The sequence below is a fragment of the Hyaena hyaena genome, unplaced genomic scaffold, assembly GCF_003009895.1.
Source record: "Hyaena hyaena isolate Hyena2069 unplaced genomic scaffold, ASM300989v1 scaffold_205, whole genome shotgun sequence".
Classification (NCBI taxonomy): domain Eukaryota; kingdom Metazoa; phylum Chordata; class Mammalia; order Carnivora; family Hyaenidae; genus Hyaena; species Hyaena hyaena.
In genome coordinates, this window is record NW_024080838.1 from 1,393,525 (window position 1) to 1,419,091 (window position 25,567).

A 25,567-nucleotide genomic window follows, 5' to 3' on the forward strand; every position below is an offset into this window, starting at 1 on the left:
AGTCTTCCTACATACACTTTTATTGTATATGCACTATTATACGTGCAGGGGAGAGTCCTCGAAGTGAGATTTCCAAATCAGAGAGTAAGGACATTGTAAAGGTTAAAGGTACTTAGGAAGGGCAAGTTAACATTGATTTCAGGAGGTGGAGACTATGGCTTAAAGAGGAAGGGCTGACAGGGGTTTTGTGATCCAGCAGAAAGAATCTTCTGGAGCTTTGTGGACCAGGAAGTCTGAGTTCTATTGTCTATTTCTACCACTTACTGTCTATGACACTGAGACTCTCTAAGCTTAAGTTTCTTCACCAATAATGTGACTGTTCACAGCTACGTGACACGGCTGTTGATTCTCTCTCTCTCTTTTTTTTTTAATGTTTTATTTTATTTCTAGGAGAGAGAGAGAGAGACAGGGGAGGGTCAGAGAGAGAGGGAGTCACAGACTCTGAAACAGGCTCCAGGCTCTGAGCTGGCAGTCAGCACAGAGCCCGACGCGGGGCTCAAACCCACGAACCACGAGATCATGACCTAAGCGAAAGTTGGACGCTTAACCGACTAAGCCACCCAGGTGCCCCTGATTCTCTTAACAATATTAGGTGTTGAGAGAAAAGGATTTATATTCGTACTTGAGGTACTTCCAAAGGGACAGAAGTCTTAGAGCCTAGGAGGTGCTCCCATGAAAAGATGCCATCCCATCTTTCTCCTATTAAAATGTACTAGGGGCACCTGGATGGCTCAGTCAGTTAAGTGTCCAACTTCTGCTCAGGTCATGATCTCGCAGTTTGTGAATTCAAGCCCTGTGTCGCTTCTGATCTGTGTCTCCATCTCTCTGCCTCTCCCCAACTCATGCTCTGTCTGGCTGGCTGGCTGTTTTTCAAAAATAAACATTTAAAATTTTTAAATGAAAATAAAAATAAGGTAAAATGCACTATTTGCCCACAAGGAAGTTTGAATGCTAATTTCCCTCAGCGGGGACCCAGAAATATCACAAGTGCAGCCTCTGGCCCCTGAAGACGGTTCAGAGATATTTACAAACCCTGGCCAACAGGCTGCCTCAGAAACACTAAGAGTGTCTCATCATCTGGGGAAGGTAGGGCTGCTGAACTCTGACAGAAATGATCAAGAGGAATCTGAGCACTCTTTTTCTCTTCATGGCGTGCCAGTAAAACCAGTCGGGCAAGTTCCCACTCTGCCTCCTGCCCTTCTGTTACAGGAGTTCTGAAGTTTGCCACACCGCCCAGCGCTGGCCTTTGGAATTTCTGGTTGGAACCCAGGACCCAAGTCTGCCTCTCATCTTTGGCATAAGGCCATGGTTCTCAAACTTTGGTGTGGCTGGGAATGACCTGACATGCTCAATCATATGCAGACTCCCTGCCCCATTCACTAGACATTCCAATTCTGTAGGTCTGCGGTGGGGGAAGGAATCTGCATTTCCTTGGGTGATTCTGAGGTAGATTGAAAACCAGGGTTTGGAAAACACTAACATAGTAGAAATAGCCCTGGGTAGGGAATGAGAAGGCCCCGGGTTTGAGGTGAGATCATTCTATTTATACCGGCATAAATCTCAGAAACCATTTCACCTCACTGGCCCTGTTTCTTCATTTTATTTGTTCTTTCTTTCTTTCTTTCTTTCTTTCTTTCTTTCTTTCTTTCTTTCTTTCTTTCGTTATAGTAGTTTATAGTTTAGCTTTTTGTTACATTAGTTTAGTTATTTTTTATGTTTATTTTTGAGAGAGAGAGAGAGAGAGAGAGAAAGAGAGTGTGAGAAGGGAAGGGCAGAGAGAGAGGGAGACACAGAATCTGAAGGAGGCTCCAGGCTCTGAGCTGTCAGCACAGAGCCCGACACAGGGCTCAAACCAATGACGATGAGATCATGACCTGAACCGATGCTGGACGCTTAACTGATTGAGCCACCCAGGTGCCCCAGTTTATTTAGTTATTTTAGGTGTACAATATAGTGATTTAATAATCCCATACATTCCCCAGTGCTCATCTGTTTCTTCATTTTAAATCTTCATTTTCACAACGGGGAGAGCAATGCTCATTCATCATAAGGCTGGTTACAGAGGGGCTCCTGGCTAGCTTAGTTGGTAGAGCATGTGACTCTTGACCTTGGGGCTATAAATCCGAGCCCCATGTTGGGTGTAGAGATCACTGAAATGTTAAATTTTAAAAAATAAGGCTGCTTACCCAGAAGATCAAATTAAAAACTGTAGACACAGAAAACACCACTGTAACTCAAAGTATACATTTGAGGTCCTATAATTTTGGCTCTTGCTTTTCACACTAAGATAACCATGGACAATACAGAGCTAGTCAATGATGCCTTCAACACAAGTCTCTGCCCTGAGATGAAGACTTGTTCTTTGTGCTTGCGTGTTTTGCTGTGACAGGGCAATACTGGCTAGCCTCCCACTGGGCGGTGTCTCTGGATTTTCTGCATGGCATTCCTTGTACTCAGAGTTATGGCTGCTGTGATCAGTCTTGAGATTGCTTTTGCGATACTTGTAACACCTGCAAGCATGTGTGTTCCCTATGTGGCAGACTAATAATCATACTCAACAATGTCATGTATTAGCTCAACAAACAAGAATGTATCTATACCCCATATATTTCCAAGATGGCTAGTCTCCTGATACGAGTGATTTGGGGTAAGTCTACTGATAACGGGCAATTGGCATGTGGTATTTGCCAAGCACTGCTCTGAACATTAAATATATCTCATCTTTATTTCATTCTTTTCAATGGTCTTAAGGTGGTTGTTATCACCATTCTGAATAGAGACTCAGGGAGTCTTGCCCAATATCAGGTAACTCGTAAAACAATCAGACAAGCTTCTAATCCAGGTCTGCCCAACTCTGAAGTGTACGCAGAACATGGATTCTACCTTCAAGGAGATTTGGAATTAGGGAGACTAGGGAAGTGGCGAACAATATAGAAGAGTGTGTGATTTAGTATTAAATTAGGTGGGGTGGGGTGTTAAATATTGACATGAGAAAAGTAAGCTACAATCACAATGCCAAGCACCTCATGGACTAAGGGATACAAACTGCAGATTATCTGCCCCTCAATTATCAACAGACTTCCAACTACAAAACATTCAAGCCGCAAAACACACTTTCACAAAGCCCTCAACTCAACACCTAAATCTAAAGTATTTCTAGCCTGTTTGCCACTTTATACACCAAAGAGGAATTTTCTGGAGACACATTATTTTAGGTGTAGTTATGTTTGGGATACAAGTGTTATCATTCTACTATTTACATCTTATCTTCAAAATTTCAGAGTTTAAAAAAATGTTTTAAATACCATCACATTAGTTGGACAAACTCTCATTCCTTTTTTGAGTGAGTGGATCATTGTATTTAAACAATGATCAATTTTTAAAAATGATACCAATTTAACTCAGTGTCCCCTTGAAATTGTTGTAGCAAGGCTTCTTTGTTCCATTTCTAGCTAAGAAAATAATGGAAGGGGCTACATAGAACCAATCCAGGCAAAGCTCAAACCAGAGCCCAGGCCTGTTGACTCCCCGTTAGTCACCTTTGATACCTTCTCAGGCAGGAATAAGCCCACACTTGTTTGCCCAAATGCCAGTAGTTTTGCAGGAAATGCAAGCCAAGTAAGCCTAAAGAGTTTTGGAGGATGGAGGAGAAAAAAGAAAGAAAAGGAGGAGAAGAAATAATGGGGAAAGGACCCATGGAAAAAAGCAGAAGGGGAAGGAGAAACAGGTTATTATTATATTATTAAAGCTTTATGTGCATGGTCATGGATGCATATGTCAGCGTCCAGCACTTGCGTTATAAACCTTCCAGATTTGTGATATCGACAATGTAAAACAGCCTTGTGGCAACTTGACTTTTTATGTGATGACTCACTACTTGGCTGGCCATTCTCCCTGCTTTGGAACAACAAGCTGGCCTGTGGTCATGGTGAAGATGAATCTGCTACCTACTGCGGTGAGCTGGCCAAATAAAGTTACCAGCCACTAATAACTAAAATACAGAATTTTATTTAAAACATTAAAATGCAGGAATGCTTTCTATTAGAAATAATGCCTCCGTTAGGAGCACCTGGGTGGCTCAGATGGTTAAGCATCCAACTTGGGTCAGGTCATGATCTCATGGCTTGTGAGTTCAAGCCCCGCATCTGGCTCTGTGCTGACAGTTCAGAGCCTGCAGCCTGCTTCAGATTCTGTGTCTCCCTCTCTCTCTCTCTGCACCTCCCCCATCCATGCTCTCTCTCTCTCAAAAATGAATAAACATTAAAAAAATTTTTTTAAATCAATAATGCCTCTATCTAATACAGGCCAAATGCCCAGCAGTTTCCCACCACAAAACTTGATGTTCCAGTGTCCCAACCAGAAGACTTGGCCATACATGGACTAGGTGTGTGACACAAGAAACGACTGTTGTGATTGTTCAGTTGAATCCCATAAAACTGAAAATATGTGTAATCGATGTGTTTTTTTATGGTAATATGCGCATCCAATTTGATATTATTTATGTGATGAAGATAACTGATAATGTTTTATAGTTAGCCAAAACAATATTTCAGGAGGGAAAAATTCCCCATTTTGCATATCTCCATGATTGTGGAAATTCCCATTCTACATATGTGGTAACTGATGGATTTTTTTGTTTGGTTGGTTTTGTTTTGTTGTTTTGTTTTGTTTTGCTGTAACTTTATTTTTTTTTACTGAAGTATATACTTGACACAATGTTACATTAGTTCCTGTGTATAACAGAGTGGTTCCACAAGTCTGCATGTTCTCCTAGGCCCACCACAAGTGTAGCCGCCATCTGTCATCATATGACACTGTTGTACCACTGACTGCACTTCCTCTGCTGTGCCTTTCATCCCCGGACGTATTCATTCCATAGCTAGAAGCCTGTACCTCCCGCTCTCCTTCACCCATTTTACCCATCCCGCTAATCCCCCTCTCCCCTGGCAACCATCAGTTTGTTCTCTGTATTTATGGATCTGTTTCTGCTTTTTGTTTGTTTATTCACTTGTTTTGTAGATTCTACATATAAGTGAAATCATATGGTATTTGTCTTTCTCTGACTTATTTCACTTAGCATGATACTCTCCAGCTCCATCCATGTTGTCACAAGTGGCAAGTTCATTATTTTTTGTGGCTGATATCCCATTGGATGTCTATACTATATCTTCTTTATCTATTCATTTGCCTATGGACACTTGGGTTGCTTTCATACCTTGGCAAATGCAAATAATGCTGCCGCAAACATAGGGGTGCATAAATCTTTTTTTGAATTAGTGTTTTTGTTTTCTTTGGGTAAATATCCAGTATTGGAATTACTGGATTGCATGGTAGTTCTATTTTTAATTCTTTGAGGAACCTGAAGACTGTTTCCCAGTGTGTGCATTAATTTATATTTCCACCCACAGTGCATGAGGTTCTATTTTTCTTCACATTCTCGCCAACATTTGTTATTTCGTGTCTTTCTTTTTATTCTTTTCAATGTTTATTTTATTTTTGAGAGAGACAAAATGTGAGTAGGGAAGGGGCACAGAGAGAAGGAGACACAGAATCTGAAGCAGGGTCCAGGCTTGAGCTGTCAGCACAGAGCCTGACATGGGGCTTGAACTCAGAAGCTGTGAGATCATGACCTGAAGTAGGATGCTTAACCAACTGAGCCACCCAAGGGTCCCTATTTCCTGTCTTTTTGATACTGGCCATTCTGATAGGTATAAGATGATGACGATTAGTGATATTTAGGAACTTTTCATGTGTCTGTTGGCCATCTGTATGTCTTCTTTGAGAAAATGTCTCTTTGAGTCCTCTATTTTTTAATTGGATTTGGGTTTTTTTGTTTTGTTTTTTTGTGTGTGTGGTTTGGTTTTTTGTTTGTTTTGTTTTGGTGTTTGGTTATTTAAGTTCTTGACATATATTGTGGATTTAAAAATATTTTTTAATGTGTATTTATTTTTTGAGAGAGAGATAGAGCGAGAGAGAGACAGAGAGAGAGCGCACAGGGGAGGGGTAGAGAAAGAGGGAGACACAGAAACTGAAGCAGGCTCCAGGCTCTGAGCTGTCAGCACAGAGCCCAACATGGGGCTCCAACTCCTGGACCTCAAGATCATGACCTGAGCTGAATTCAGATGCTTACCTGACTGAACCACCCAGGCGCCCCTGTATTGTAGATTTTAATCTCTTACTGGGTTGCAAATATCTTCTTCCATTTATTAGGTTGCCTTTTTGTTTTATTGATGGCTTACTTCACTGTGCAAAAGCTTTTCATTTTAATATAATCCCAGTAGTTTATTTTTCTTTTGTTTCCCTTGCCTTGGGAGACATATTTAGAAAAATGTTTCTATGCTCCATGTTGAAGAAATTATTGCCCATGTTTTCTTCTAGGGGTTTTATGGTTTCAGGCCTCACATTAAGGTCTTTAATCCATTTTGAAGTTATTTTCGTATATGGTGTAAAAGCAAAGTGGTCCAGTTTCATTTTTTTGCATGTAGCTATCCAGTTTTCCCAGCACTGTGCTCTCCCCACTGTATATTCTTGCCTCCTTTGTTGTAGATTGACCATATGAGTGTGGGTTTATTTCTGGGTTCTCTATGTTGTTGCACTGATCTATGTGTCTGTTTTTTTTTTTTAATGTTTATTTATTTTGAGAGAGACAGGGAGAAAGAGACAGAGTGTGAGCAGGGGAGAGGAGACACAGGATCTGAAGTAGGCTCCAGACTCTGAGCCATCAGCACAGAGCCCAATGTGGGGCTCGAACTCACAAACTGTGAGATCATGACCTGAGCTGAAATGGGACACATAACCGACTGAGCCAACCAAGTGCCCCCTCTATGTGTCTTTTTGTGTTGGTACCATAGTGTTTTGATTACTATAGCTCTGAGGTATATCTTGAAATCTGGGATTTTGATGCCTCCAGCTTTGTTCTTCTTTCTCAAAGTTACTTTGGCTTAATTGATGTTTTAGTGAGTTCTTGGAGTAGCTACCTTTACATTTCAACCACAGAAATTAATTTATACTGAGAAACCAACCTAAGGATATTTACACCCATGACTAAGCAGTTCTATCATTTCCAGTAGTTTGCATATTTAAAGAAGGTTTGTTCTCTATCTAGTAAGCAAATACAGTCAGATTTGCAAAGTTTAACAAAGGAAATAACCTTGATGGGCAACTCTAATCTGTTACCAAATTCCTTTTAGATTTCTTTAGAAATTTTGGTAAAGGTCAAAGAAAAGTCTGTTGAACGCTTTGGGTCTCAAAGATTTTTTGTGGTTTATTTGTTTAACCTTGCCCCTGCTCCTCCACCACTCTCCTCTATGCCTCCCACAGTAGCACCCCATTCCGCCCTTCCATCACTTTTTATCTGGCAAAGCGGTTTTGTTCTGAAACCATGGTGGTAGATGCAATTCGAATACCTCATGGCCCCAATCACAGGGTAAAAGGCTTACCAGAAATACCGTTCGCTATATAGATCCTTCCTACCTTTTGTCTGGTCATATGGAAGCTTCTTAGGAGTTTCATGTTATCTAACAATGTGTTGACAACAAAAGGCAAGAATATAAACACATTCTCGTCTTCTTGCTAACTGCCCGTTAGCAAACACTGATTCTCTTCCCTGCTTATTGAACACATAAACTTATATGGCCCCTTCCTTATTTATGGACTGTGTCAGTATGTTTATTTTCAAACTGATGGAGAGAGGCAGTGCTCTTCTTGGCATCTCAAAGTATGGATTCTTTCACCCAAACATGTAGAATCTTTAATAGACATCTGCAGTTTTCCCCATGGGCAGTTTTCACTCATCATTTTAGGATCCAAGGGGCCGTTTCTTTTCCAATAGCATCTTTTCCAGGCCACCTTGACCTTCTAACAGTTATGTTTTTAAAAATAAATAAAACTATCTAGTTTTACAGTGCCCAAAGTGTGCAGGCTACAGATGTGATACTGTTTTCTTTGGTGACTATGCCTGCATTCCCCAAACACGCTGCAAAAATGGCATTCAAGACTGGGCTGATTGGAGTGATGAAAATTTATGTGAATAGAAGACTTTTCCAATCATTGTTCTGGAAAAGTTTTTTTTTTTAAATCCTGTTATTCATTACCTTAAGACTTCTCTCAAAAAAAAAAAATGACATATGTATCTTATTGGGGAGAGAGGAACCTCCTAATGCATGAATCCGATGTTATGTAATGGAGAAAAATGATTAGTAGGAATCAGACCCAACCTTTAATGACCTTCAGCCCATTTCTAAACTTGTTTCCAAATTTTAGAATGCAGCTTTCTGTCCTGTGCACCACAGGGTTATTAGGGGATGACACAAGTGTACTCTAGTTTAACTATTTCAACAAAGAAAAGGTATTAATCCTAAGAGTTCTCAAATCAAAATTTGATCTCTGTCTCTTCATTAGCATAGCCTTGGTTCTGATTCAGCTGAAAGCTAGTTTGGCCCAGGACTAGTCTTAAAAGTAGTGGACAACAGCCAGCATGCAGTGACAGCATCCAGAAGATCGACCAGATGAGAATCATCTGCCCCTCTAAGCCGGCCAAGGCTTACAAATCTTTCTAGTCGTTGCTGAGGTCAAAAGAGCAGACCTAGTTTGACTCTCATGCTACCACACAGCAGGCCACGTCGACCTGACCCAAACTAGTTTCACCTCTTGAAGATGGCTTCCTTATGTGTTCCACGTGACTCTTTGGGGTGGGAGGGTGTTATTATAACCAATGAGATTATATAAAACAAGTGGTACAGAGCCTAACATAAAAGAGCTGCAAGAATTGTGGGCAATTAAAAAAAATTGTAAGGATATGGTAGATTGCAGTATTGTTAAGTATTTGCTGTCCTGCTCTGAGGGAGGCTATTTCCCCAGTCCTCGTGGCCATCAGACTGGACTATGCACGTGACTTGCTCTGGCTGATGAAATTTGGTTCATGATGTGCTTTGCTTCCTAACAAGTTTTCAGAGCCAGATGGTTATTTGCCCTCTTTTCCCTGTCCTGAGACTAGCAATGTTCTGATTAGATGCCGTTCTTGGAGTACAGTTGAGCCCAGCCACAGGCAAACCACAAACATCAAGTGTGACAGAGAAATCTTTGTAGCAACTAAAATGTTTAGTCATTTGCAACTGTAGCATAATCCTACCCATGATATCGAAGGTGTTACAAGGAAAACCTTTCTTATTAATCTATTGCCACTAACACACCCCAGACCACTGAAAAAATGGACCAAAGAAAAAACTTTTCTCAAGGTTGGAGAGTCTCTGAGTATGGACAAAACAGAATTAACCCTACCCAGCATCTGCTAAAAGCAGCAAGTTGCCCTGGGGAGGCCTGGCCTGGAAACCTATTGCATTTCTTCATTTAGTCCCTTTCCTGTACAGATCTTGGGCAAACACGTGGGAGGATACTCAGGTAGTAGCATATTCTTCACATGCCCAAGTCAGCCCGTCACTTTGACCTGTTTCTTGTGATGAGGTGAGAAAATCTGTAACTTAAAATCTCATCTACCCAAAGCATGGTCAGTGGACCTGCAACATCAGAATCAGCTGGGAGATCAGAAATGCAAACCCTCGGGTCCCACTCTAGCCATTCCACTCACTCAGAGACATACACAGGACGTTTTTTGAGTAACGGCTTTAAAAGCCAGCAATGACCCCCATCTTCTCACTCTGCAGGGAAGCTGAGGACTCCAGATAGAGGCTGCCCGTCAGTCTGGCACCTGGAGTGACTTTGTAGCAGAGCCCAACCTAACCCACAATAGTCTGGAAACATGTAGTTCTTTGTAATTTTGTAGACCCCTGAAACTGTGGAGTCCCGGTTACTGTAGCAGTGTACTTTAACAAGACTGGTACATCCTTTGAAAATAATACAATGTTTAGGGGCACCTGGGTGGCTCAGCTGGTTAAGTGTCCCAACTTCCACTCAGGTCATGATCTCACGGTTCCTGGGTCCAAGCCCCATGTCAGGCTCTGTGCTGACAGCCAGCTCAGAGCCTGGAGCCTATTTCGGATTCTGTATCTCCCTCTCTCTCTCTGACCCTCCCCTGCTCATGCTGTCTCCCTCTCAGAAATAAATTAAGAACATTAAAAATTTTTTTAAATAAAAAATAACACGTTTAAATGTGCAAATACTATCTGTACAAGCATTTCGTTTTTGGTATTTTATAGTGACTTTTAGATATAGTTGTCTAGTACCCTCAAAAGATACTTGCAAATTAATATGGAAATTTAACATTCTTATTGTTGCAAGAAAAAGCTGGTAATTTTTTCATCTGGCCTTAAAGCAGATGACATTTATTTTAAATGCCATTTGTAAATGTTTAAGTTACTTCAACATTATGATTGCTAATGTTTTTTTTTAATATTTTTTTATTTATTTCTAGGAGAGAGCGAGCGAGCGTGAGCAGGGGAGGGTCAGAGAGAGGGAGTGACAGACTCTGAAACAGGCTCCAGGCTCTGAGCTGGCAGTCAGCACAGAGCCCAAAGTGGGGCTCGAACCCACGAATCGCGAGACCATGACCTAAGTGAAAGTCGGACGCTTAACCGACTAAGCCACCCAGGCGCCCCTGATTGCTATGTTTTAAGTAGCCTTATATTGAGAGAACTTTTGGGGATGAACTTTTTCAGATGACGTCCTGATTAGGGTACAGGCACAAGTATTGTGTATTAAATTTATTGCAACTATATAGATGTTATTTTTACTGTTATTTCAAAAAGGAAATAGGGGAGGGGGGGAGCACCTGGCTGGCTCAGTTGGTAGAACATGCATCTCTTGATCTTGGAGTTTTGAGTCTGGGCCCCTTGTTGGATGCAGAGATTTCTTAAAATAGAATCTTAAAAATACATACATAAATAATAGTAAATTTTTTTAAAGAGAAAAAAGTAGCCCTATTTAAGTGTTACTACTTAAATTTAATTAAGATAAGGTGACATTCCTAATACAAACACTACTTTTTTCAGGTTTCTTACAGAATATCCTGTAAGGGAATTAAAAGACTACTTTTCCTTTTTTTTTTTTTTTTTTTGGTAACTTTGGGTTACAACTACAAAATGGAGTTACTCCTCCCTACTTCATAGATTGAGGATTAAATGAGAGAAAATTAAGTGCAGTAATATATTAAAGGCACTTAGTATATACATTTACAAGATAGACAATATTAAGAGAAAACACTCATGCTCAAAGGAATATTTCATTCTCAAATTTACAATTATACCCATTGCATAAACCACTGCAGACCTGAGGACTACTGAAGAAAAGTTTTAAAACACAGCTTTATATCACCTTTGTTACATTATATGGCCATTTAAAATCTTTAATCAAATTTCATCAAAGATTACCAGCCATTATTACCTGCCATGATTATCTTTCTATGAATAACTTTGCTTTCTGTGTACAAACCAGTGTCAGTGAAATAAAAAAAATAAAACCATATACTAGGCAAAGAACTTTATTAATCTTGTTTCAAACTTTATTCCCAGGCTTCTTCAGCTTAATTAGCTGCAAAGAATGAATTGTGTATAAGCAAAAACTGAAAAGAGCTGCAGTGTCCAAGGGGCTTGGGCTTAAAAATATTAGAGATCTAGATTTTATCAGATCCATGAACAAAATTTTTAAAAAGCAGTCATAATATAAAATAGCAGCTCCCAGTAACTTCTTCAAGTTTTATCTTCTTCAGAAGCTGACTCAATTCAGTTTGCTTCATTCTTGGAAGCTTCATCAAAATTCTCCACAAGATCTAGAAAAAGAAAACAGTAGAAACTCTGAAAAAAGCCAAACCTATCAATCAATGGATTTTAAAAAGAGATTTACCAAGTAACAGCTAAGAGAGAAAACTCCTCCTAACTGCCAAGGGTTTTTCTGATTTTAGAAGAGTTATACCATACCCCCAATATGGCTGAACAACTTTTCTATGCCTTCTCATAAATTTATTGATCTCAAAGTAGGAAATGGGTCATTTGTGATCTACTAGTTATTTATGTGTCAACATACTTTATTATTCAATATTTAAAGTTAGATACCTATACCTACTTGGGATCCCAATCAGAAAAAACCAAGTCTATAAATTTAACTCCTAGTTAAATAACACTGCATTATTTTTTCCATTCTAAAGAAGGAAGGTTCATGTCTGCATTTCCTGTCCTTTACCTTATTACCACCCCCCGCACCCCACCAAGGTACTTTCCTACAGTATAAAGATTTTTTATTCTTCCTCACTAAGATTCTGTAATTTAACCCCAAGTGAAGGTTCCTACCTGGAACTTCATCATCATCATCCTCTCCGGTAGCAAGTGGTGCCTTTCCATCCACAGCTGTGAAAGGGAAATGTCTATGTTACACATCTGTTAAGTTTTTAAAAAACATTAACCAAAAAAAGATGAAAGGCCAGGCATTGTTATAACTTATAGACATGATTACAAGAGTGACATTTGGGATTTCATCCCTAAGTACAAGCATTAACATGGTAATCTACAAATGTCTAAAAATGAACCAGAATATTGTTAACAGCCAACAAATCAAATTCCATACCCATCCTTTCAAGCCATCTAGCCCACCACAGGCCCTGAGGTGGTATGAAAACAAGAGAGTGCCCCTAGGGTAGAGGTAGACCCATATACCAAATTATGGTAAGATTTCTTGTGGGAGGCAAATCAAGAGGCAGCTCCTGCAAATGTTTTGTTAATGACATAAGGGAGATACTCGACAAACCTTCACTGAAATGAAAATAAAATGATCAAAACATTAACTCCCTTTGATTGGTGGTAACCATCCACATTTTACAACACAAGAAAGTGAACTACACTTAGGAGTTGAGACCTCACAGTACTAGCCCTATAAGATTTTCAGTGGAATACTTCCAAAGCCTAGTTCAGTTCTGAAAGCCCAAGACTTTCTAGAACCTCTTATGCCTCTCAGCAATACCCTCCCCCAAAATATAAATATATATACACACATCTCTCTAGATACATATATATATACACACACATATATGTATGTATGTAAAAGGTCTAACAGAACACGAAGAAAAACATGGATGACTAAATAACAGACCATGTAATAAGTCTGTGTTGCTTCTACATTCTTCAAAATTTTAATCAGAGGACCACAGCATAAAATAGCTGTGTCTCTTAACGCACTATTTAACTGTAGGATTTTCAGCCCTGAACAAAATCCTTGTATTATAATTAAAAACACCCAAATAGTGCCAGGCCAGTTCTTAAAACTACTGGTGATACCAGTTGTAAACAATTTAATAATTTGTAATATATTTTAATCAATTCTAAACTGTCAGTTATCAAAAATGCCCAAAACTAACATTTTCATCATTTCCAGCTAATTAAGGTAAAAAACGTTAAATCTCTGATCCAAGCAAGAAAGTTAGAAAACAACCCACTGAATCAAGTATTAATGATCAATCATAGCATACTAGTTAATTTATGAACACACTAAGAACACTTGCTTAAAAGTAGTGTAAAAATTATTTTTTAGAGGAAAACTGGCATTTCCAAATTTAAAGATACTCGTATCTACTAGAAATCTTAGAAACTGACTGATCCATTAGTAACACTGGGCAAAACCACTACTAGGAAACTTACATTGTTTGGGCAGAGCTTCAGCCAGCCTTCTTAAACTAGTCAGACTGTCTGCACCAAGCTGGTTTAAGATACTGGGTAGCATTTCTGTCAGCTGCTTTGTCTCAGCATGGCCTGTAATGGTGAAAGTGTTCGCCGCCAGGGATGCCTGAACTTTAGGGTTGTTAAAGTGGATCACTGTTCCTTGGTTTGTGAACATATTCACCTATAAAGAAAAAAAGTTTAATTAGGAACACCCACCAAAAACTCCTTTATTTTTTTTTTTATTAAAAAAAATTTTTTTTTAATGTTTTATTTATTTCTGAGAGAGAGAGAGAGAGCACGTGCGCGAGAGCATGCGCGCGAGTGAGAGCACGCGCAGGGGAAGGTCAGAGAGAGAGGGAGACACAGAATCCAAAACAGGCTCCAGGCTCCGAGCTAGCTGTCAGCACAGAGCTCGATGTGGGGCTCGAACCCACAAACCGTGAGATCATGACCTGAGCCGAAGTTGGACACTTATTAACCGACTGAGCCACCCAGGCACCCCCACCAAAACTCCTTTAAAACCAAACATTCTATTAAGCAAAAGCCACAGTGTGGCTAACTAATCTGCTATTTCTCTGTGAAGTACAGGTGCTATTTTGCTTGGAATGGAGAGTGCAATCTAATCACTTTCAGACTTAGCAATCTCCCTAATGTTCATTAGTGGAGTGAAAAATTCAAGAAATCATTTAATTCATGACCATTAAAACTTTTTCTATCCATATGTTGTTTTATAAAGAAATGAAATTTGGGGGCGCCTGGGTGGCTCAGGAGGTTGAGCATCCAATTCTTGATTTTGGCTCAGGTTCTCCTGGTTCATGGGATTGAGCCCTGCATCAGGCTCTGCGCTGACAGCACGAAAACTGCTTGGGATTCTCTCTCTCCTTCTCTGCCCCTGCTGACGTTCTCTCAAAATAAATACACTTTAAAAAAATAATAGAATTTGACACTTACTTCCTCAATACCAGAAATATTGTTTACCCCTAACTTCTTTAAGGAGAACTGAAGTTTTTTATCATCTGCTGTAGCTGTTCTATGAACCACCTTCTTCTTTCGGCGAGCAGTTCCCTAGAGCAAGAAGACAGCACACATGTATACCGTAACAAACAGAAACAGTTTCTGTCTAAGCAAATTACCCTAAAGTACAAAGTTTTAGGCAGCAAGTAGGCAATGACGGGAGCCAAAAGGGGATAACAAAGCAATTGTCTACAAATCCTTGATAACTTCTAAACTTCTAATTTTGTCAGATATAAACGATATATAGATATAAAGATATATATCTTTTCAAAGTCCTATCTTTTAGATTATCCACTCTAGAAGAACAGATAAAAAGGTGGCATTATCAACCCAAATTAAGCCTCATTTACAAGCCCCATTGCCAGAACTATTAACCTTTTCTGTTTTTACATTAATTGATGAAAAATCAACGTCCATTAACATTCATAGACAAGACCACACAACACATTCAAATGAGTCTGTACACAGACTTCTATCACACCTAAGAGTAAAATCTGAAGTTCTTATGTTAACCTACAAGGCCTCTACATGATCTGCTCTGCCCCTATTATGCTGTTCTTGACCACATCTCTATCACATACATATTCTCATCTTCAGCCAAATTAACCTCCTCAGAGTTCCTTCAACAGGCCAAAAAGAGCCTCTGCACATGTTGTTCCCTTCCCCTAGCATCTGCATTGGCTCCCTCCCTTACTACAGAACTCTGTTCTTCTGTCACCATACCAGTGGCCTTTCCTAACCACCTGATGTAAAAAAGCAACTCCTACAGTCATCATCTTCTATCCAAGTTTATTTTCTTTATAACAATTATTATTGTAAAAAATAAATGTATTTTATTGTCTGTCTCCCCTCACTAGAATGAAACTTCCTTAACACCTTCCATTCTGTTTACTGCTATAAAAAGTTTAAACCTTTTACATGGTATATAAGACTCTTCATGGAAAGGTTAACACCCACCTACCTCAATATACCCCAACCTCCATACCAATTCCTATTTTTCCTTTAAAACCCTGTTCAAACCTCTTTGATGCCTTCCCTACATTCTGCAATTAACCACCCCCAAGCAAAATCATTCCCACCCCTGTATTTCGAAAACACTTCTACTGCACTGTGTATATTACACTATGAGAACAGGTTCTTAAAAAAAAAAAAAAGATACCTATCTCCCCTGCTACTGTTAAAGCTCCTCAGAGGCCATAAGCTTCTCAATATTCATATTCTCAGGCTTGAGCACAATAAAGTCTTAAATAAATGATAAGTTTAACTGAATAAAATATCAAAGCTACAAAAATACTGGTTACCAAACCCCAAAAAGCTTATTCTGTTAGTAAGAATAAAATTCTTAGTATTTCTATTAAGAATAGAAATCACTTTGATGTAGTCGTGTAGCTATCCAGTTTCCAAAGAATTGTCTCTAATATCTCTCTGAAAGACGTTCTAAATAACTACTATAAGACTTTAAAAACCAAAGTGACACACCTTCTATACATTCCACACACTTCACTGCTGTAGAGTTCAATTTTTTACGTGTGTAATTAATTTATTATTAATGCTCTGATCAGATACTCAATAAAGCACTTTTATATCGTCAGAGTAACAAGAGAAAGATAGCATAGAGGCACATTATTCAAATTATTTCTTGTGAAACTTGTACTAAAAGAAATGATAGTTAAAAACACCAATATAAGAACATCCAAACACTGACCCACAAAGGCTGTAATGAGTTTTTCTGGGACCTGAAGGCCACACCTTGCTTTTAACAATTGCTAAGAAGGACAAGAAACACCTACTCTTTATTAATGGGCAGGTGCAGATCCTGAAGACTACCAGCTTTCAGGAAAGCAAAGGATCAGGATACATTCATTGTTGGCAAAGTCCAGGAATTTAATAGATGCACATCTCATTATTTAAGTCTAAGTGAAACTTTTGGCTATTTCACAGAATACTCTATTTGAAAGCAAATGTTTAAAGTTGGGAAAAACTAATAGGTAATAAGCTTGTAGTAGGGAAGCTTTACAAGTTTTACCAAGTAAAGACAGGCTCTGTTCGGACAAGCCTTGTTAAAGACTAGGAATGTGCTAACACAATGCAAAATACAACTCAACTAAGTAATCTCTGTCCAAAGCGGTCTTCTGATTTAAGTAAATTACTCAGAAAAAAATCTAAAAATTTCCAAGCTCAATACTCTTGAAGATCAGTTCAAGTAGGAAAAAACCTATTAACCAAAACGTACCTAAAAACCTAGCAATCCATCTCATTCTCTCAGTTTTAGCATATTCACAAAGTCAAAATTGAAAGCTATCTGCTTAAATAGTATTTTCAAATTCATAGTCACTGCTCTTAAATTTTGTGATGTTACCTGGAACAAAAGTATCTTCCAAATATCCTAGAAAATATACAACTACTCTGGAATGCATTAAGCTAAGAAAGCATTACAGAAAAGTTTTAAAGTCCAAGAGACACAAACTTCTTCCTAACAAGTACTTCCAAAGACAGGTGGACTTGAGTTCAGAGTTAGCTGAATTATGGATGGATGAATGGAAGGAAGGAAGGAGGCAGCAAAGCACTGAACGTATACAACTTAGGGCAAAACAAGTTAAGAGTGCGATGGCCAGCCACAATGATTAACTGAAATGACACATTTTCTTGCTAATTAGGAAACATTTTGTTGTGCTAAAACACTGTAACACTGAAAACATATTTACACACAAGTAATGCTTCTCATGTGGTCTTCCGACCTAGATTCATTTTTTTCTTTTACTCTACAACGCGCACGTCCACTGATACACTCTGTGTATCATTTAACCCCGCCTCCCCCCCCCCCCCCGGTTTGCGAACTCGATGAAATGTCCTCTACAGACAGTGACAAGCCAACAATAGCAAAAAAGCAAAACCAAAAAAATCCAAACCTGAAAACTTCAAAAGAGAAAAAAAACCCCAAAACTATTAAAACTTACTTTCCCACCAATGCGCACTTGTGCTTGCAGTTTGGCGAGTTTCTCCTGGTTCATGATAGTCTCTTTCATCTAGAAAAACAGGAAACCCTCAGCGAGGAAAGGTTCGTTCTCTCTAGCATTCCACGCTCGTTATTTCCCAAGGCCCGATCAGAAGAAAAAATGTCCTCAACAGGCCGAGGCCTGAATCCCCAATCCACCCCGCAAAGCTCCCAATTTCACTTTTGGGGGAGCGCAAAAAGCACCCACCTTCTTAAAGCCCCCCTCCACAACTCCCCCCTCCCTACAGGCCCGAAAAAGGGGCTCTAAGCCATGCCTGCTCAGCACCCCCCACCCCCGGCCCTGGCCCGGCCTCGGCCTAGCCAGGGCCGGCCCGGCCCGGCCACTCTCCGCAAGCCTCGCGGTACCTGAGGCTCCTGTCCTCGGGTTCCGCCGCGAGGTGGAGGAAGAGACGGCGTCGCCTCGCCCCCAGGGCAGCCGCCCCTGGCTCGACCTCGCCCCCGAGAGTCAGCCTGAGTGGGTGCGCCTGTCCGTCGCATCGCCTTCCTCTCCTCAGCCCTGTCCCTCCCTGTCTCGCTCCTTCCGGGCACTTCCCGCCCCCGTTCCCGTCCTCCTCCCACGCCGGCGTCCAGAGCCTTTTTGTACCTTGTTGGAGCGGAAATGGGACCGCGCGGGGGACTAGGGTTGGCGCTCAGGAGGTCTCGGGTGGACCAGCTGAAACTAGGCGCACACACGCGGGGACGCAAGATGGCAGCTAGAGGGAGGCCGGAAGTGATGCAACGCGGCTTCCTCCAAAAGTCAGGAAACGGACTTCGCTGCGAGCTCAGCGACTCGCTGCGCAGGCGCGGCCGGAGGCCCCGGCGTTGAAGACGGTCGCGTGGGTCGCCTTACTCGTCACAGCGGGCCAGGTTGAGACCTCACGAGGGACTCTGCTGGAGGCACCGCGAGTAGTACTAGGAAGCGCCCTAGAGGAGTCAGAAAGAACGGTTCTTTGCACTGTTAGGGTTGAGTAAGTCGGCCTGATCCCCAAATTCTTTACAGAAGAAACGGCAGTTCTCATCTGCGGAAACGCTTGCCGCGCCCCGCGTGTGCTCACCTCTTCAGTCGCTCTCGCTTTCTGGATGGTGTAGATTGTAGCAGTCGTCTGAATGTTTTCGAATTAAGCCGTAATAAGCCTTTCACAAGACATTTTGTCCAAACGTTGTCAAAATAAGCTAATTTTGCCTTTTAGGATGAGGAGGTTTGGGTAGGTCGCAGGACCGTGCAGTTTCTGGCTTGAGAGTTCAGAATGTTTCCCGAGCCGCACTCCTCAAAAGCGCTTCAGTAGGACTGGGGATGGAACCGGGTAATCTGCATGTCAGCAAGCGTAGCAGGTACCACCCGAGAGCCCTCTACTTGATTACCTTATTTCTCGTTTCTTGAACAGACAAAAAGTTGGCTCCTTGATAGTAGTTGGCCGGGATTTTACATTTAGCGATTCTCAGTTGAACAAACTTCGTTTCTAAACTAGGTAATGCAATCAAAGTAGAATTTGTGCCTGGTGTGTTGAGAGAGACTACTTTTCCGGTGTGAGTTAAAATTTCCCAAACGGTAGGACAAGCTTTTTAAGACAATCTTAACGTCAAGCAACTTATATTTAAAATGGCAATTTAAATCAGAATGGTCTCTGGTCAGCCTTTTTGTGGTCTTAGCAATGAAAAGCCTTCGCAGGTTTAAAACTGAGTCCCAGATCTCTAAGAAAAATACAATCTATATAGCAAGGAAACTTGTTTAGGTGCAGATTTCTAATTAAGAGTAATCTTTCTGTTTTTGTATACTTTTCACATGTACATTTGTGAAAATGTGATATCCCTAAGAAAATAGAACAACTGTTTTTGCTTGCTTAGGGTAATTGTAACAGTTGCACTTGTCTTAAAAAAAAAACAATGTTGCTCCCATATGAGACAAGCTTAGTACAGAAAAAGATGTACAATTATTAGGCTATGTAGAGGTCAGAATGACAGTGCAGACATCATTCAGTGCTATGGAAATATTACAAATTATATAGAAATCGCCGCCTTTTTGAAAGTATCTCTTTGTTCAGGAACAGATTCCCCCCCCCCCCTTCTTCCATGTTACACGACGGCATTTGATATTTATATAATGTTTTCTGAGCATTTACATAAACTTGATTCTTCCGCCTGTCACCTGAGTTACCTTTTATACACCTGTTTTCCGAGTGTGTCTAAGGTTATTTTTATTTTCCTTTGACTCCCATGTCTGTCTTGTTCTCTTCTAATTTTTAAGACTTGTCTTGGGGCACCTGGGTGACTCAGTCGGCTAAGCATCCAACTTTGGCTCAGGTCATCATCTCATGGTTTGCGAGTTCAAACCCCGCGTCGGGCTCTGTGCTGACAGCTTGGAGCCTGGAGCCTGCTTCAGGTTCTGTGTCTCTTGTCTCTGCCCCCTCTCTGTCTTGTGCTCTGTCTCTCTCTCAAAAATAAATAAACATTAAAAAAAAAAAAAGACTTGTATCACGTTGAAAATCATGAAAGCTGCCCTAATAGTAAGAAAGGAAAATTTTGAATTTTTGACTTCTGCTGCTACGTTTGCTTGTTTTGTGAATGGTTGGGAAATTCAGACTCTGCTAATATTTATGTACCAGGTTTTAAAAATAGTAACTGAAAAGGATTTAACTCCAAAAAAAGTTACTAAGTTGCTCTTTTAATCAGTCATGACAAAAGAATAATTTACAATATCTGGCAAATAAAAATTCCTGGCTCCCACACTTAACTGCTTAGTTTGAACAAACCTATGACTCATTAACTGGAGCATTCAACATGGCCTCTGTCAGTAGAGTAGGCAAGGAAGGGGAAACCTGTTTGCTCTTCTTTGTTTACAGTTTATGGTCTAATCAAAGTCCATGAGTTGTTTTCACCTCTCACCTGGATTTAAGTTAGCTTCAGCAAGAGCTAAAATATTTACTTTGTATAATGTTTATTAAGAGTCCATTTTGACCCACAAGAGGTAGTGGAAATCACTGAGAATAAATATTCCCATGCTTCTAGTTGCTTTGTGATCTGGCCTTTGACTGATAGCCACAATGGACCTTTTTGTTCATTTGTTTCTAAACCTACTTGAACTTTTCTTATAACACACCCATCTTTGTCAGGTTAATGTCTGCACTTCATGTAGCTTTTGGTTTAAATTTCTCAGGAAAGTCTTCTCTGACACCCTCAACACCATTAAGTTACCTCCATCACTGTTATTTTTAGTTGTGGTACTTAATTGAATGCAAAATGGTGGTTTGATAATTTTGTTGAGTTAATGGACAATTGAACTAAAAATCTTAATAACAATTTCTACTAGGTTATTTTTTTTTTAATGTTTCTTTTTTAATTTATTTCCAGGAGGGAGAGAGAGAGACAGCGTGAGCAGGGGAGGGTCAGAGAGAGAGGGAGTGACAGATTCTGAGGGAGGCTTCAGGCTCTGAGCTGGCAGTCAGCACAGAGCCCGACGCGGGGCTCGAACCCACGAACCGCGAGATCGTGACCTAAGCGAAAGTCGGACGCTTAACCGACTAAGCCACCCAGGCGCCCCTCTACTAGGTTATTTTTGAGTATTGGCTCTTTAACAGTTGGATCATCAAAGAACTCTTAATGAGTTCTCTTATGAAGTAGGTTCTTCCCACATTCCTTTACATGTTACTGGCTATCTAACTAAAGCTGAGAGAGTCAAGATGTGAAGATTGATACACCTTCATCTTCCCTCCGTCAATTCTACCATCTCTGTATTATCTGAACCTATAAATATTGCTTTCCTTCTTTATGATATACAGGAGAAATATTCCTTCAACTTTTGTGTATTTCATTCAGGACCTTGATTCTTCTGTTACATCCTTCCTATATCTCTTTTCCCCCTTTCAACTAGATCAGTCTCCCTGTACACTAATATGCCTCACTATCATGTATCTCTAAAGAGAAGAAAATGACTCTTTTTGACCTCTGTTCCCCTCCAGCCACAACTTAATTTTTGTGTTCCCTTTTATAGCAAAATCTTTCCAAAGAATTGTATAAACCTCCATCTTGACATATCCAAAAAGTAAATTCCTAGTTCTTCTTTTAGCCTTTAGTTAGCATTTGACACACTTGGCTACTTCCACATTTTTGAAACTTTTTTTTCCTCTAGGCTCCCAGAAACTCTCACTTCCTGATTTCCTCTTACTGGCATCTCAGTCTACTTTGCTTTACCTTATTTCTCTGACATTTATTTATTTATTTATTTATTTATTATTTATTTATTTATTATATTTTTTTATTATTGAGAGACAGAGACAGAGCACGAACGGGGGAGGGACAGAGAAGGAGACACAGAATTCGAAGCAGGCTCCAGGCTCTAAGCTGTCTGCACAGAGCCCAACATGGGGCCCAAACTCATGAACCATGAGATCACGACCTGAGCTGAAGTTGGACGCTGAACCAACTGAGCCACCCAGGTGCCCATTTCTTTGACTTTTAAGTATTAGAGTTGCTTACACTTTAGTCCTATGTTCTTTTCTGCCTACACTCTCCCTAAACATTTTCATCCATTCCAGTGGCTTTAAATGTCATCTTTATTTTGATGAGTCCCAAATTTATAATTCCAACCCTAATTTTTTGATTACCAGACTGAATATTCTTCTTACATTATTGTGGAAAACTTCAAGTACATGAGAGTACAAATAATAAAGTGAATTTCCATAGAAACATATAGTGTCAACAGTTATTAAAGTAATACATACTTTTTTCCCCTCTGATCTTGAGAATTTTATTTCAGAAATCTTACAAATATAAGGTCTCTCTGGGAGAAAGCTATAGAAAGTTGAGTGCTGGGGAAAGGAGGAGGAGTAGCAGAATTTCACAGTTTCTCAGAGAACACTGGTACAGAAGCAGTTGAGTGAAGAAGGGGAGAGAAAAGTGTACTAAAGTATGCCTAAAAGGGAAAGATTTACCAAAGTTAAAGGCATTGTCCAAAGCATTTTTCGTTTTTTTTAAGTTTCTTTCTTTCTTTTTTTTTTTCTTTTTTTTTTTTTTTTTGGTAATCTCTATACCCAACATGAGACTAGAATTCATAACCCCAAGATCAAAAGTCCCATGCTCCTGCAACTGAGCCAGCGAGGCACCACCAAAGCATCTTTTAAAAAATCTCAGTCACCTGATACAGGCTGTACTTGAGACCAGAGTGGAATCAAGGAGGTCAGTTACTTTTTTTAAAAGAAAAGAAAACTTTAAATGTTTAATTCCTGGGGGAAAAAAGCCCACTGGAAATAAGTTGCTTTCAGAATATATATTGTCTGTGGTCAGACAAGGATGATAAATGGGTAGGAAGCTCCTGGAGAGTCATGAAAGCAAAGCATGGATGTCTACATTATACACATTTTGCTGGTTGTTTAGCATACGTTTTATTAAACACACTAAAATCTTTTTAAAGGTGTTCACCGCTATGTAATCCTCCCCAATTCTATATTTTCATAAAGTCTTTCAGATTCCTTAAGATAATAAACACTTTATAGAGGCCAGTTTTTCTTTGTGCTTATATGCTGAGAATCCAGTGGAAGCCTTCTTGTGAGTCGGATAAATCAAAGTGAGAATTGTATCTTACTCTGGAGTAGAAGCAAGTGTTGCAGTAACAGTGCATCAATATGGCTGATGGAGTTTGTTACTACTTTCAGCATTTTGGGATTAAAACTGATGTGGCAAAAAGAGGAAGAGTGACAAATTGGCAAACTTTAGTTCCTTTAGAGACTTTGTGGAATTGTGATTTATAAAAACAGGAGAGGACTTGGCAGATAAAGAATAGGAGCATAGAGAACTTCAAGGAAACGAAAATCCTACAGAAAAAAAAATGTATATACTGGTTTATTTGTATATCTTTTAAGTGACTGGAAAATGCCATCAACAAGATAGTAGTATAAACTTGATGTCCTTTTTAAACAAATATTGTAATTTAATATTTGCTAACTTTGCCAATACCCAACATCCTTGTTTGCTTTTCTTGGGAGTCCGAACTTTTTTTTTTTTTATGTTTTTTAATGTTTATTTTTGAGAAAGAGAGACAGAGACAGAGTGCAAGCAGGGAAGGGACAGAGAGAGAGGGAGACACAGAATCTGAAGCAGGCTTCAAGCTGTCAGCACAAAGCCCAAACTCAGGAACCCACAAGATGATGACCTGAGCTGAAGTTGGACTCTTAACCAACTGAGCCACCCAGGCGCCCCGAACTTGTATTCTTGGTTTTGAGAATAAGGGAGTGGTAGGAAGAAGGTAGGTGATGAAGGAGATTGACACTGTGTACATTTTATATCACTTTGGAGCAGCAGAGGTATTACAGGTTAAAGTGGTTCAAACTCTGGCTTAAGAAGAGGATATAGAGAGCCAGAGGATAATTAAGCTCTAAAGGTATACTCTAGAAGGGGGTGGGGTTAACGCAAATTTAGGAAGTAAAAGTAAGTCCTTAAACAGTTTGAAGTAGCCTTTGTTGTCTGGTAGAGTGCCAACAGAGCTTAAATTTTTAATAGAAAAAGTGGTTTTGCCCTTTCTATTTTTGATTACATTTAAGTACCTTTGCAGATGTTTTCTGCAATTTATTGGGGAAAATTTTTTTAAAGATTTTATTTGCTAAAAGAAAGCAACCTGACTGAAGAAGCCAAATCTATAGACATTTAAAAATGTAAACTATGCGATAACTTGGTGACTACCAAATTGTAACTGACTTACCTTCTCGTTTCAGTACTTTATCTTTTCTCCAAGCTCCATTCTGGTGCCAACCAGGACCATTACACACCCCCAAGGGTATTTAATTCCTTTGCTGATGGGCCGTCCTGAAGTCTACAACCTTTAGATATACTGTCAGGACACCTACTATTGATTTGTCAGATATATTACACTGCTTATGTATTACCTTTTATTTATTTATTTATAGACAGAATAGAAGTTGTCAGGGTAGAAAATAACTTAAAAGATGAACATATAATTAGTAACTTCATTTGGTTAATAAAACTGTCCATATTTCAAACCTAGAGGACATTTCATTTTGTATATTCCTATATCATTTATCACTGATATAAAAAAAAAGTGAAAAAATCAGAAATAAAGATTTCATTGTTTGCATTTGGGTGATAGACTCAATATTTTTAATATATGGTAGGATGATTACCTTTTTTCATTTTTGAAGCTGAACTATTTGCAGGCTTCTCTGCTATATACGTGTTAGGTTTTGTTAAATTATTTAAAAATTTTATTGATATTGTATAGGTAATTGGGATCCTTTTATATGTTTACGAATTATATGAATCTGCATTCAGTTGCAGTAAATAGATCTGGCTATTTTAAGTATATTATAGGGATTTAGTATAGGGATTTGGTGCTTATAATATTGTCTAAAAGGCTGGAAGAGTGGACTTTAGCCTAGGCCATCAGAAATGAGTCCTAGGATAGTAGAGCAGAACTAGACTGCCAAGTGTCCACCCATCCGGTGGATGGAGAATCAAGACCCCAGGACTAGAATTATCAGTGTTGAGAATAGACTACCATAGCTACAGTGTAATCAGGAAGACACTGTAATACTCCACACCCTCAGAGCCAATGACTAAGCTCTAGAAAGCTGCTGCAGAAAACTCCTGTATTTAGTACCATGCTTGCCACCCAGAAAACAAAACAGCGGGAAGAAGGCTTTGGTTTTCCACACTCCACACTTGCATGTACCTAATTGGCAGAAATCATTTACCTCTAGAAGACTTAACTGCAAGGATATCTGGGAAATATAGTGTTTAACTTTTCAACATTTACAGTACAGAAAGTAAGCTTAAATAAATGGTGAGTACCTGTCGGCCTCATCCATGAATAGAGCACTACTATTATTTCAAATATTTTATGTATGTATTTAACTTCTATATATAATTTTTAAGACATTTATTTTTGAGAAAGAAAGGAAGAGTGTGCAAGTGGGGGAAGGGCAGAGAGAGAGAAGGAGACCCAATCCAA

At 39.6% G+C, this 25,567-nt stretch overlaps 1 protein-coding gene across 2 annotated transcripts; it reads right to left on the reverse strand.

Annotated features, from left to right (window-relative positions):
• Nucleotides 1-11,418: 11,418 nt before the first annotated feature.
• BTF3 (basic transcription factor 3) lies at nucleotides 11,419-18,344 on the reverse strand. 2 transcript variants are annotated; one of them, XM_039242096.1, is made up of 6 exons: nucleotides 18,215-18,344; nucleotides 17,573-17,641; nucleotides 14,553-14,666; nucleotides 13,581-13,782; nucleotides 12,240-12,296; nucleotides 11,419-11,722 (listed from the first exon to the last, which is right to left on the reverse strand). In XM_039242096.1, the coding sequence occupies exons 2-6, from the start codon at nucleotides 17,639-17,641 to the stop codon at nucleotides 11,676-11,678; spliced, it is 489 nt and encodes a 162-aa protein (XP_039098027.1). In that variant the 5' UTR covers nucleotides 18,215-18,344; the 3' UTR covers nucleotides 11,419-11,675. The 2 variants fall into 2 exon arrangements, with proteins under 2 accessions (XP_039098027.1, XP_039098028.1); XM_039242097.1 differs by lacking the exon at nucleotides 18,215-18,344 and adding an exon at nucleotides 17,977-18,160.
• Nucleotides 18,345-25,567: the final 7,223 nt, after the last annotated feature.